The sequence below is a fragment of the Lagopus muta genome, chromosome 21 (genome assembly GCF_023343835.1).
Source record: "Lagopus muta isolate bLagMut1 chromosome 21, bLagMut1 primary, whole genome shotgun sequence".
In the NCBI taxonomy this organism is placed as follows: Eukaryota; Metazoa; Chordata; class Aves; order Galliformes; family Phasianidae; genus Lagopus; species Lagopus muta.
Genome location: NC_064453.1, coordinates 5,255,671 through 5,269,995, shown reverse-complemented (window position 1 = coordinate 5,269,995; position 14,325 = coordinate 5,255,671). Strand labels below are relative to the sequence as shown.

Here is a 14,325-nt window from a genome sequence, read left to right as displayed (position 1 = left end):
AGCCCCGTGTACTCAAGAGCACCCTAAAGTACTACCAGAGCTTCTTGGTGTGCTCTACGATGCCTCATAATGGCAGTGAGTGAACAAATAAAGAAACAGGTGATTCAGACCCATAAATCAGAATACAACTAAACCAGATGAAAACTGAAGTCCATTTGCAATTTGGGAATACGCAGAGTAGTGACGTATCTTGATGTACTGCAGGCATTACTTTGGCCATGCTAAATAAAGCTGTAATCTGGCACTGCAGGATGTTTGCACGTTGCTAGCATCCGGCGGCCTGATCTGTAGGTGGAGGGTGGAGGAAGTTTGATATGCAAATGACTTCTCTGTTGGGTCAATCTGGAGGATATAAATATTGACAGAATTGTATCAAACAGTTCACTACAAAATCACCCTCTCCAAAGAAAAATGGAATTATTTTACGGTCTGACATTAATAGCAGGAATTCTACTTGCTTTTTTATTATCGGTTTTAATTGAAGCCTCTTATCATTCCTTCAAGGCAAAAATTCCTCCTGAAGTTGACCAGCCATCAAAGCTCAGCTTCTATAATTGGCTTTTTACTATGATTGAAATTCTGGTGAGTTTATCGTGCTCTGTGATATTGTGATTTTCAGGAAAGGGAAAACGTGAGTAGAACTATGAACATAACATTTAAATATTGCAGCTGTGTGTAATGGGAATCGTATGGTGACGCAAGTTTGGTATTTTAATACTGTCCATAAAAGCTGCCTACATGAGGTGACATCTTTTAAATGCTGAGATTTGTATATTTACACTGCAATTGTAACTTGATTGCCTTTTGTGATGAAATGATCGGTCCAGTGAAAAACATAGGGGCTGAAGACCTGATAAATGAACCTTCTGTATCCCAGGGCACTCTGATCTATTTGAGGTAATTTCCTAAATTTTTATCTATCTGTAGTAATTGTCGTACTCATGATTCTGTTCTTATTTCTGCAGTGACTAAACTGCTGTGTCTTAATGAGTTAATACAGAATCATGTATACTGGAGGTAATCTAATCATAGGATCATAGAATCCCCAGAGTTGGAAGGGACCCTAAAGGCCATCTGGTCCAACCCCCTGCTATGAGCAGGGACACCCACAGCTCCATCAGGTGCCCAGAGCCCCATTCCGTGTCCTTGGGTGTCTGCAAGGATGGAGCACCACTATCTCTCTGGGCAACCTGTGCCAGTGCCTCACTGTAAAAGACTTTTTCCTTAAATCCAACCTAAATCTCCCTTCTTTAGTTGGAAACCATTTCCTTTCAACACAGATACTGCTGAAGTGTCTGTCCCCTCGTTTCTTACTGCCCCTTTAGATACCAGTAGGCAGCTCTCAGCTCTCCGCAGAGCCTTCCCATCTCCAGGCTGCACAGCCCCCAGCTCTCAGCCTGCCCTTGTAGGAGAGGTGTTCCATACCTGAATCATTTTTGCGGCCCTAATCTAACCTCCTGATCAAAGAAAGTTCAGTCACAAGAGCTGTTACTACTTCTTATTTATTTACTTGTAAACTAGACTGTGCTATATGTGCTGCCAGCAGAGTAAGAAACAGCTCTTGCCCAAGACATTTTCAAAGAATACAAGATCGGACTAAGCCTTATCACGTTTGGCAGATATCATTATGCCTGGACTTGATTTATGGTCAGACGTGGTGATCTTACAGGTCTCTTCCAACCTAAAATCTTCCAGCCTTCCATGATTCTATATCAAATGGAAGTCTGTAGGAAAAAGAGCAATTTCATGATTTCATTATTGTTTGTATGGGGTTCATCTCAAGCAGCAGTGTTCTGTCATCCTCAAATTATATGTAATGTACAGTAATCCTGAAAAGTCACTTTGGGTGATACGAAGTCTTACATGGGTTGCTTAAACCTACATGCTTTCACCAAACCAGGTCTCTCATCCTCCAATGGCTTATACCATGTGTACCTATCTACACTGCCTGGTGTGAAGGAAGAGTTGCTGTCCTTACATATTTCAGACTGCTCCTCATGTTAAGCTATATATTAACATAATACAATTAAATGTCTGAATGTTATTAGGTCCTCTATGTTTCCGTACTTGGTTTGATGAAAGGATTCTTTCAGATGACTCTCTTTTCTGAAGCTGCTTCTACAAGCTGGTTTCAGCTGGGACAGGGTTGATTTTCTTCACAGTGTCTGGTATGATGCTATGCTTTGGCTTTAGAAGAACAATGTTGACAGCACGTCAATGTTTTAGCTGTTGCTGAGCAGTGCTGCACAGAGCCAAGGATGTTTCAGTATTTCAGCTTCTCATACTGTCCTGCCAGTGAGGCAGCTGGGGGTCCCACGGAGCTGGGAGGGGACAGAACCAGAGAAGCTGCCCCCAGATTGGCCAAAGGGGATTTCCATACCCTATGATGTAGTGAGAAAAGCTATAAAACTGAAGGGAGCTGACCTGGGGGGCAGCTGTTGTTTGGGTTCCGGCTGGGCATCGGTCAACGTGTGGTGAGGAACTGCTTTGTGCATCCCTTGTCCCACTCCTGCTGCCCTTTGAAGGCCACTAACTCTGACCCATTTGGCAGGCAGTCGTGCCAATGTGTGAGTTGCTTCACTATGCAACAACTGGGTTATAATGTAAAGTTTATCTTTGCTCCACATTGGGAAAGAAACTCACTAATCTGTATGATGAAAGCTTATTCAAAGTTTACGCTGTTATTCTCAATTATTCCTCAAACCACCCATTTTGATATATTTTACTCTCCCACTTTCTAGAGAAAAGTGGGGAAAAAAAGGCTTCCATTTGCACCAGATAAAGTTTAGATCAGATAGCAGGAAGAACTGCATCACAGAACGGGTGGTTGGGCATTGGAATGGGCTGCCCAGGGAGGTGCTGGGGTCCCTGGAGGTAATGAGGAGCAGTGTGGATGTGGCACTAACACACATGGGTTAGTGACTGACCTGGTGTGGTTTCTTACAAAGCACACAGTGCTTTGTGCATTGTGCATGTGCAGTGAGAATATCCTGCTGGTTCTGATGAATGTTGCTGTTGTTGTGCCAGTGACATCTCCTTCTGTGCTCCCTGCCATGTACGTTGCAAGGAAGGCCTCTTTTTTATTGTAGCATAGCACAGTCTTCTGCCTTTTTGTTGAACTTATTTGAGGCACCCCTTAGATGGATCAGCATTTAAGCATCTACTGGAACAGAGGTGTCACACATATGATGCTCCAGCTGCTCCTGTGTACATGCTTTCTTGAAGAAACTAATGAAAATCTCAAAGAGAAAAGATGGGAGAAAGCCTACCAGCTCACAACATAGCTTCTGTGTTAACCCATTCCTACAGATCTGCATTCAGATCTGTGCATATCACACTGTGATATAAAGCTATGATAATTATTTGGTTGGCAAAGCATAATGCTTCAAGATGAGTAAGAGAGAGTGACTGTCAAAAGGACTCTCCAAGTCCATGATGGACAAACTGATGTTCTTTCCCATTTCATATGTGATTTCTTACTTAGTTGAAAAGTAAAAATCTGGTCATTGTGTGATGTTCAATGTAGAGAGAAGCCTGTGGCAGAATCTAGGCATTTGAGCAAACAGTTTTTCAAATTATTGCATGCTGGTTTGGGTTCTCCTTTTCTTATACAAACACACATTTTAGAACCTGGCTTACATGATATGTTCACCTACTAATACAATCATAGATATCTAGAAATAGCCATACCTCCTCTATTTTGAGTGGACTGTTACTGTTTCTGAAGTATTTTGTAATTATTGATCAAGAAAAAGTTTTTCAGTGCAGAATTGAATAACATACCAAATTCCCCATTCTTCTTTATGGCAGTTCTTTTCCTTAAAATTGAAGATGTGTCTGTGATGCCAGGAGCTCCTAGGATAAGGAAAAGAAAGAGGATATTTACATAGAATGTTCTGATACAGCGTTTATCATATATATTGTTAATACTTGGCACTTGAGGGCTCTGCTAAAAAAAACACAGGGATGTTAGAAAGTGCAGGTGAGATTAAATAAACACAGAGCAGCAATGTGTTAACTTCAACATCCCAACATTGTCACTTCAACAAAAAACAAAGAAAAAGCAGAAGTCAGAAACATTAGGTTACAAAAGCACCGTGGCCATTAGTTGATGAGGCATTGATACAGTACATACATGCATAATTCTGCTGCTCAGAACAGAACAACGCAATTTGCAAATTGCTTGTTATGATTACCATCATTCCGTTTGTAATTAAGTCATCATTTAACAGGAAAAGAAGTATTGTCCCTGGCAGGAAATGCATCACTTAGAAACCATTCTCAAAATAAAGGGGGATTCCAGTGTGATCCTCAGGTTATCTATCTCAATTATCAGTAATTGAATGCCTTTGGATAAGAAGACATTTTACTTAACAAACATACTTTGTTTTCCCTGCTGGATTTAAGAAACTGAAGAGCCATTTCCTGAATCCCTGTGGGATCTCGGTAAAGGTTTCACAGATGGAGGAGATAAGGCTCAGAACCATTCTCACCAAGGTCTTTGGAGCAGCATTTCATTACTGATTACAGGCATCACTGACTTTCTAAAACCTTGTTGTCACTGATCCTGCGGCTGGAGGTGATCAAAGACCACTCAGTTACTGTCATGGCTGGGATGTTTTTATCTCATCTTACCTTCAGTCCTTCAGCTGAGCCATCTGGAGTGGACAGTCTCCCTTTACAATAAATGGTGATGAGCAGCCATTTCCAGAGCATAGCTTAATATACCTGAAGTTGGAACTGTCCTCTAGAGATGTCTTTCTCTTCACAGACAAGAAAAGGAGGCTTAGACCTCATGACACCTACACTGCATACCTACACAAATTGCTGACATGTGGTAAAACTAGATTACAGAAATAAGAAGGGATTTAAAGGGGACATTCAGTGGAAGAAGTATTGCAACATTCTTCTGAAAACAACATTATCTCAAACCACAAAGATGTACATTTCCATTTCACAACTGAAATCACCGAGCTTTTTTAATGAAAATCCTGTACAGTAGCAAACACCCAATGCAATTCTCCTAAACATAACACAGAGAAAGGCCGCTTCTGGCCTTCTGTGGTCCCAGCAGAGTGGAAGGGCTTGGATTTTCTATTCTAATTTCTTATTTTTTCTGTTATATCCAGGCAAATAAATCAGCGAGTTTGGGGATCTGCAAGAAGCACGTACTTATCAGGATGTTTTCTAACGGACTGAGGGCATGGAGGGCTTCAGAGCTCCTCATAAAGGATCTGCACTTTGGTGAGGTGCCAGTGAGGATCTACCTCCCCAGATCACCATCTGCCAGCAAACGGAGGGGAGTCGTCTTGTTCCATGGAGGATGTGGGATGTACGGAAGCATAAGTAAGGAACTGAAAGAGAAAATGCGATATTTATCATTATTTTTTACACAGGCTCATTAATGATATATTTTTAAAAATTATTTTGAACCTAAGAAGTGACAGAGGCTCAGCTTGGGCTACAGAGAGACACAACACGATGCTTGGTTTTACTTTTTCAGTTCTTTAATCTGCCCTTGTTGAATATCTAAATTATTCTTGGGAGGATAGAGCCCTATTTATGGCATTTATATCCCTTACAAGTGGTGCTGCTAAATGAATGCATCTGTTTCGGTCTGAAAACGTGACAGAAGTTATTAACTCCTGCATTCCTCCATTGGATCCCTTCCCCAGTGGCATGCAGCTCCTGTGTGCCCCAGGTCCTTTAATTAGCTTGACTTTTTTTCAGTTTAGTTGATTAGAGAAAGCAGATAATTGCAAACTTAATCAAAGAAGCTCCAAAAGATACAAACACATATTAAAAGGTGTTAGGATTCTGAAATTTAAGGTGGAATGTATTACTGAGCAAATGGCAACAAGCCAAGTCTTTTAAATGTAATAAAAACTGAACTAAAGTAGAAGAAAAGCCCAGCGCATCTTTAAATACATTGTAAGAGGCATAATCCTGCCCACTAACTTACAGTGGAATGGTTTTATAACTCACTAATGAGATTGTCATGTGGTCATCTCTGCACACCTCAACTGAGGTGTTACGCCACCAAGAAAGAAGGGAGGATATTGCTGCAAGTACTCAAAGACATTAACTGCATTCATGTTTGTTCTTCAGAAAGCCATGAAAGAATATGCCAGCACATAGCCAAAAAGTCTGATTCCGTGGTGGTGTCAGTTGGGTAAGTTGAGCTTGAAAAAACTGAGCTCTAGGAAAGTCTGTCCTTACACAGACATGTGCAAGCCAGCATGTGCATGACAACAAATACTGACTTGGGTTTACCAATAACAAAAGCAATCATTAGGATGTTTAACTTATTAATCCATAGGTTTAATTAAGTGGAAAGTAGAAACAGTGCACTTCAGCCAACAGAGGAGGGTTAACAGGCATAGCTTGGAGAAGAGAAGGCTCTGGGAAGACCTCGTAATGGCCTGCCAATACTTGAAGGGAGCATATAAACAGGAGGGAACAGCTGTTTATGAGGGTAGATGGTGACAGGACAAGGGGAAATGGTCTTAAACTGAGACAGGGGAGGTTTAGGTTGGATATTAGGAGGAAGTTTTTCCCCCAGAGGGTGGTGATGCACTGGAACAGGCTGCCCAAGGAGGCTGTGGATGCCCCATCCCTGCAGGCATTCAAGGCCAGGCTGGATGTGGCTCTGGGCAGCCTGGTCTGCTGGTTGGTGACCCTGCACACAGCAGGGGGTTGGAATTGGATGAGCATTGTGCTCCTTTGCAACCCAGGCCATTCTGTGATTCTATGAACAGAGAAAGCCTGCATTGCTGCCTCAGTTGTATTTCTCTTTTCCTTACTCAACTAATATTCTCCAGAAAGATCACAAATGCAGAGAATAAAGAGCCATGGCCATGGAGGTGCATCTTGCTCTCATTCACTTTGACCTGACTTTCTTTCATCTAAGAAAGTACGTTGTTGGTTAAGAACTAAACAAAGAGAGCCTTATGTTGTCATCACTCCCCTGTAATCCATTTGTCCCAGTTAACAAAATAAATGAAATAATTGTCTGCAGGAAGCTATTTCATCATCACTGTACATTTACTGCATGGTGTTTTATAACACAGTGTCATTAAATTACTGTTATTATATTAAAGCGTAATAATAACACACAAAACCTCACTCATATATAATAATAAAATACCGACAAGGTGATAATATAAAATATAATGGTAAAGGTAATGATCAGTGTCCTCAGGATCCAAGAATCAGCTGGACCTTTGGGTATGCAGGATGTACATCCACGGTACCCACAGTCAGTGCAAAGGGGAGAACCAATGTCATTTAGCTGGACTTGAGCAAAGCCTCTGACATGGTCCCCCACCACATCCTTATCTCCAAATTGGAGGGGTGTGGAAGTGATGGATGAACCACTCGATGGATAAGAAACTGGTTGAAAGGCTGCAGACAGAGGGTGGTCAGCAATGGCTCTGTGTTCAGGTGGAGGCCGGTAATGAGCAGGGCTCTGTCTTGGGACCGGTGCTTTAACATCTTTATCAATGACAGCGATGGCGGAGTCGAGTGCACCCTCAGCAATTTGCTGACGACACCAAGCTGAGTGGTGCGGTCAACACGGTAGAAGGAAGGGATGCCATTCAGAGGGACCTCGAGAGGCTGGAAAGGTGGGCCCGGGTGAACCTGATGAGGTTCAACACAACAAAGTGCAGAGTTTTGCACCTGGGCAGGAGGAATCCCAGGCATCCATACAGACTGGAAGGAGAGCAGCCTTGTGGAGAGGAACCTGGGGGACCTGATGGATGAAAAACTGAACATGAGCCAGCAGAGTGCATTGCAGCTCGGAAAAGCAAATGGTATGAAGAAGGGTGGCCAGCAGGGACAGGGAGGAGATTTTCCCCCTCTACTCTGCTCTTGTGAGGCCCCATCTGCAGCACTGCATCCAAGTGTGGAGCCCCAGTACAAAAAAGACAGAGAGCTGTTGGAGAGGGTCCAGAGGAGCCACAAAGATGATCAGGGGGCTGCAGCACCTCCCCTATGAAGACAGGCTGAGGGAGCTGGGCTTGTTCAGCCTGGAGAAAAGAAGGCTGTGGGGTGACCTCATTGCAGCCTTCAGTACTTAAAGGGAGCCTACAAACAAGGAGGGGAGTCAACTCTTGGAAAGGGGAGATAACAGCAGGACAAGGGGAAATGGATTTAAGTTGAGGGAGGGAAGATTGAGGTTGGATGTCAGGGGGAAGTTCTTTACAGAGAGTGGTGAGGTGCTGGAACAGCTGCCCAGAGAGGCTGTGGATGCCCCGTCCATCCCTGGAGGTGTTCAAGGCCAGGTTGGATGGGGCCCTGGGCAGCCTGGTCTGGTATTAAATGTGGAGGTTGGTGGCCCTGCATGTGGCAGGGGGCTTGGAGATTCATGATCCTTGAGGTCCTTTCCAACCCTGGCCATTTTGTGATTCTGTGATTCTGTGAACTGCAGACTGCACTGCTGGCACAAACTTTGATCACAAGCACAAACACAGAGGCCACAAATTGAGTAAATGTGTGGGTTTGTATAACGTGGGTGGTGGAACTGCACTATGTGAGCCTCCGTGCTCTTAAATTATGCCAGAATAAAGCAATTGACAGACACACAAGTATGTAGAAAGTGCTGTCTTTTGTACCTTCCAGGTACCGCTTGGCTCCTGAGCACAGTTTCCCAACCCAGAGCTTGGACTGTGTCACTGCCACCATCCACTTTTTGAAGACTGCCAAGAACTACGGCGTGGATCCCGATCGGATCATTGTATGTGGGGACAGTGCAGGGGGCACTTTTGCAACAACTGCTTGCCAAGAACTTGTGAACAGAACAGACATCCCGAAGATACGTGCCCAGATCTTGATCTATCCATTCCTCCAAGGCTTGAACTTCAACCTGCCGTCTCACCAGAAGAATGCTTCCATTGGCTTGCTGTCCCTGGAACGGATGGTCTGTTTCATTCTGATGTACCTGAGAAAGGATTGCTCTTTGATGGAAGCTGTCTTGGCAGGTTCTCACGTTCCTGAGAGCATGAATTTGAAATATGGGAAATGGATAGATCCAGATCTTATCCCAGAGAAATTTAAACAGGACTACAAGCCACCATTACCCGCCTCATACATACCCCAGGTCCATGAGGAAACGAAAGAAATGTTTGAGACAAGGTTTTCACCACTCTTAGCAGAAGATGCTGTTGTTGGCTGCCTACCTGACACCTGTATTATCACCTGTGAGCACGATGTGCTCAGGGATGATGGGCTGCTGTACAAGAAGCGGCTGGAAGACAACAATATCAAGGTGACCTGGCACCACATTGAAGATGGCTTCCATGGTGTGCTGTGCTTTTTGGGTTATGGCATTTTCTCTTTTCCCTCAGCAAGTAAGATAATGGATCACATTGTAAACTTTATAAAAGGCTGTTAAAAATGTCTCCTTCTATACACTGAACTACTATGCAGAGCGAGTGCGTTTCAGTTAATCACTCAGTATCAAGAAGTAATAACTTATGATAGTGCAATCTGCTGACTTCTGGCTTTCAGTTGCTCCTCTTGGAAGCACGATGTGGTTTCTTTCTGTTTTTATCCATTAACTAACATTTTATCCTTGTTTTGCTTCTCTTTTTCTGTTTTAAGAATTTGTGTTCTCTTCTTTTGTCAAAGAACGAAAGCTCATGATTTATAAAGAAAAACACACTTTAAACCCTGGAATACATAAATGACCATAAATGCACACACATGGATCACACACACAAAAGCAGTATGAGAATACAGATAAAATGAAAGCCTGAAAGCCTCTGGAGGGTAAAGATTCGCTCCCAGTCCCTGAAACGAGCAGTGATTACCACTGATTTATAGGCATATTCAGCCCATGGGTTTGGACTTGGCTGTAAAATCTGATGGGGGAATGGAGTGTACTTGCAGATCTTAGCTTACAGCACAGTGGGTGGCACAGAAGGGAGTAACAGAAGTCAAAGATGTTGGAGCTTTCCATGTAAGTCTCTGAGAGTGGCAACGTGGAAGGGTCTTTTGGCCTTTCAGGGCCCCTTCCAACACAACCAGTGCTAGAGCTCAATGATCCCAAGTGGAACCTGACAAACATCACTGAATGTCCTCTAAGCTGTAATCTGTGAAGCTCCTTTCTGAGGGGCATTTGCTTCTATTCAGGGAGACAGACATAGCATTTTTGTTAACTAATAATGCAGTTATTAGATGAGAACTTGAGGGTAAATTCAGAAACAGCACTAAAACGGCAAGAATACCTTCTGCTAATGCCCAAAGCAAAGGAAAAATAATAATAACCATAGAATCCTTTGAATTGCAACATGAGCATAGATTTGTTTTTTAGGACAGATCCACATTTATAAACGCAGATGCCTGGCTGAGTGCCAGAGCATGTCAAAAGAGCTGGTCATGCAATGCCTAAGAATTGTAAAACATTTCATCATTCTTATGCAATCACTTTGCTCTTGTAATAGCCATGCAGATAAAAGTGTGGAAAGAAGGCAGGATGTTATCTTTCTTTTCCATCAGCTGAACTGTGAGTAGGAAGAAAATGCTGGGTTAAATTCTTCACACTGTCACTATATTAATTAAATGTGGTGACACAGTAGCACTTAGAAACCTCTGGAGCAACCAGTAGTTACTTGTGAATTCTTGTGTTCTCTGCAAAACGAAATGGTGTTTCTTTGTGCTCCATGGACACAATAGGAATTTGGTTCCATTTTTCCTGTTGCTGGTGTTAGTAATTTACTCTTCAAGCAACGAAAAATTCTCCCAGGAGTAAACAATATGATGAAGCTTACAAAGTTGTGCTGATTGAGTATTACAGGATTTGTTTTGATAATAGGACTTAGTGTGAAATTGGCAAGTCATTTTGGTTTCTGACCTGACTATGAAGGGTGGCTCACCAGTTGATGTGTTGGTAGAAGCTGGGCCAGAAGTGCACCAGGATTTGCTACAAAAGCAGTGCAAAATGCTGGCTTGCATGGAGCAGTTAATCCATGGCAATGTCTGCTCTGCCACAGCAGTATTGCTACCTGCACAAGAACACTCACAGTTATCTTGGGTATGTCTGTATGAACTTCAGTCAAACCTGGCAGTCATCGGCTTATCTTTATTCAGGATCAATTTACTACATGCATGGCATCTTCACAACTGTCCTTTTATTGATTCCCAAATGTGGTTTCTAAAGTTTCTGGAATGGAAGTCCTTCCTCCTGTCTGAAGCAAGAGAATTTGGTAACCAAAGTGACCTGAAGCAAAAGTTCAAAGGCCTCAACAACACTGCATGTGACACATTGCTCACTGGTGCCCAGCCTCTCTAAACAGCTGCCTTTGCATCTGAGCATTATGGGCACTCATTTCTGTCATCCTGCACACAGCACAAAACTAAGAAACAAGCACACACACAAAGATTCAAGAAATCAATAGAAGAGCCTCCAAATACAACTTTCTGTGTATGTTTCTCAAATCTCCCCAAACCCCCAGAAGACCACTGAGTCCACTCAGGCTGTGGCCAGCTCTTGTAAGGTTACCTTACCTCATTCTCCTAAGTAAACTTGATGATAGGTTTCCCCATCTGATTACCTCACTTAAAATAATAGTTTTCCTTCACAAAATCCGAGATTCTTATTATCATCACTGAACTTCTGCACATTTTTTGTCTTAAGTTTTCCACTTGGTTTTTCTCCACTGCTTGATCAGCGTGCTGATGGGACCAAATGTGGCAAACAGTGGATAGAGGAGAATGTTCTGTATTTCTTGGTAAGCAAATAGCACCAATAAAGCTTTTGAACAACGGTGTTGACTAACAAGTGCAGCCTTGTAATGTTGGCTTGTAATGTTCTTAATCCTTTTCACCATTCTACTATTTTGAAACGACCACATGACTGATAATTAACTTTTGCAATGTTTTGTTTTGTTTTTTGGTTGTTGTTGGTTTGTTTGTTTGTTATTTTTTTTTTGCCATGTTAAATATCACATCAGCATCTTTGTGGTTCTTAGAAAAGCCTCTTGAATATGCCAATATGCAATGCTCTAAAATGTTTTCTCTGCTGCTTCCCCACCTCCCAGGCAATGATTGCACTGAGCAAAGACTTCTGTGAGCTGTCACAACCCTCTACTCAAACAATGTGTTCCTTGTTAGAGAGCCTCTTACCCCATCCCACATTGTTGTTCAGCACAGTCCTCTTCATTTTGAAATCCACTCCTCTGCTTGGTCACCAAGGCTGTTTTGTTACCCTTTGAACACTTTGCACGTTCTACAAAGAGCTAAAGATGTCCCTACAATTCTACCTTGTGCATTACACATTATGAGATGACCACCTCATCCAATGCAGTGTGTTATGCTTCAGGTCAGTTCAGCAGTCCACACATATTTTCACTGTTCATCATCTGGACCATTATCATTTATGGACCATTGTTCAAACTGCACTGGTCCACTACTGAGATTTTTCCATAGTCTTTACCTGCAGGTCTTGATTTAATACAAATATTAATTGGTTTATAATGCCTGCATATTATTAGCCATATTGAACACATGCATTTTAATCTGTATTGGGAATTACAGTCATAGTGGTGCAGACAGGTAACTGGAGAAGAGCAACTACAGAAACAATGTACTTTTCAGTACATTTTCCTTTTTCAGTAGTGACTCCAATATTCTCTAAAATCTAGAAAGCAGAACGACCTCATTGCATCCAGGGAACTTCCTGTCCTCTAATTTGATTAATTATAGATCTACCTTACATTCTTAAGCTAGACTGCTTGTTCATACAAATACCTGATACGTTCACATGAGCTCACTCATATAAATGACATATGATAATTTCCACAGCTTTGGAAATTTTAATTCGTTTAAATATTTTTTTTTTATTTTCTAGAGAAAGGCACAGCAAAATTGTTCCTATCCTGTTTATTCAGACACTTTCTGACAGCATGCCCCTTCCACCATCCACATCTTCAAGAACTTAAACACAAGTGCAAACTTGCAATGTGCCTACAGTTATGCACACGAATGCCTTTGGAGGCTTGGAGTCATCGCAAGAAGTCATGCATGCAAAGAAATACTGATGGATACAAGTAGGCACACACAAATCTGAGCTTGTCAGCACCTCGTATCCAAGCTTACAGCCAATGGCAGTAGGCGCTGCTGAGTTTCACTTGGCTCGTTCAGCTTTCCAGTTCAGCTTTCCAGCACCAGATGGCCCTCATGCTCCACAGACCTCAAGGAGCACCTTCAGCAGGAGCCCTTTCCCAGCACCTGAGCAGAGGCATCCCCTCCCACCTGGTGTGTCATGGAATCACAGAACCATTAAGGCTGGAAAGACCACTAAGGTCATCAAGTCCAACCATCTACCCATGCCTGTGACTGCTCTAGACCACGTCCTTCAGCACCTCCACAGACAGTGACTCCACCACCTTCCTTGTCCAGCAACAAAGGCCACAAAGATCACCAAATACAACCATTAATTCATCCCCACCATGCCCTCTAACCGTGCCCCCATGTTTACCTGGTGGAAAGCACCCCAGTTGTGGTGGTGTTCTGTTCTTCTGGTTTTTCCTCCATGCTTCTTATCAGTGCTTATCAGTGCTTCAAGCATCAAGTATTACTCTGTGTACCCCTGTGTACCAAGAAAAACCATTTCCTAACTGCCCTATGTACCTAACCAGTTTGTTTCTTTTCCTGCTGCTATCCAGACTTCAGCACAGAGCTTTCACGTGGAAGCTCTAACAGTGATGTTGGGTTGTTGGTGGGCTGCTGTGATGTGCAGACCCAGTTAACACATCCAAAAGAGTCACAGAAATCACAGAAATCACAGAATCACCAAGGTTGGAAAAGACCTACAGGATGATCCACCCCAACCATCCACCCATCACCAATAGTTCTCACTAAACCGTGTCCCTCAACACAAAATCCAAACGTTCCTTCAGCACCTCCAGGCTCGGTGACTCCATCACCTCCCTGTGCAGCCCATTCCAGTGCCTGACCACTCTTTCAGACAAGCAGTATTTCATAACATCCAGCCTAAATCTCCCCTGGTGCAGCTTGAAGCCTCTGGTTCTATCACTGTTACACAAGAGAAGAGGCTGACCCCCAGCTCATTACAACCTCCCTTCAGGTGGTTATAGAGGGCAATAAGGTCTCCCCTGAGCCTCCTCTTCTCCAAACTGAACAATCGCAGCTCCTTCAGCTGCTGCTCATCAGCCCTGTGCTCCAGAGCCCTCACCAGCTCTGTTGCCCTTCTTTCAACCCGCTCCAGAGCCTCCATGTCTTTCTTGCAGTGAGGGGTCCAAGACTTACAGCTCTTGGTAAAGTGACTTCCTAAGGACAGGCACCAAAGCAGGTTGAAACCAG

At 43.1% G+C, this 14,325-nt stretch overlaps 2 protein-coding genes across 2 annotated transcripts in view; one reads left to right on the top strand and one right to left on the bottom strand.

Annotated features, from left to right (window-relative positions):
- LRRC38 (leucine rich repeat containing 38) overlaps window positions 1-14,325 on the bottom strand; it is a 175,152-nt gene that overhangs the window by 41,623 nt on the left and 119,204 nt on the right. The gene's annotated exons all lie outside the window — the stretch shown is intronic.
- On the top strand, window positions 412-9,394 carry LOC125703517 (arylacetamide deacetylase-like 4). Its single transcript, XM_048968101.1, has 4 exons — window positions 412-582; window positions 5,130-5,346; window positions 6,109-6,172; window positions 8,623-9,394. Exons 1-4 carry the CDS (start codon window positions 412-414, stop codon window positions 9,392-9,394), a joined length of 1,224 nt encoding a protein of 407 aa, XP_048824058.1.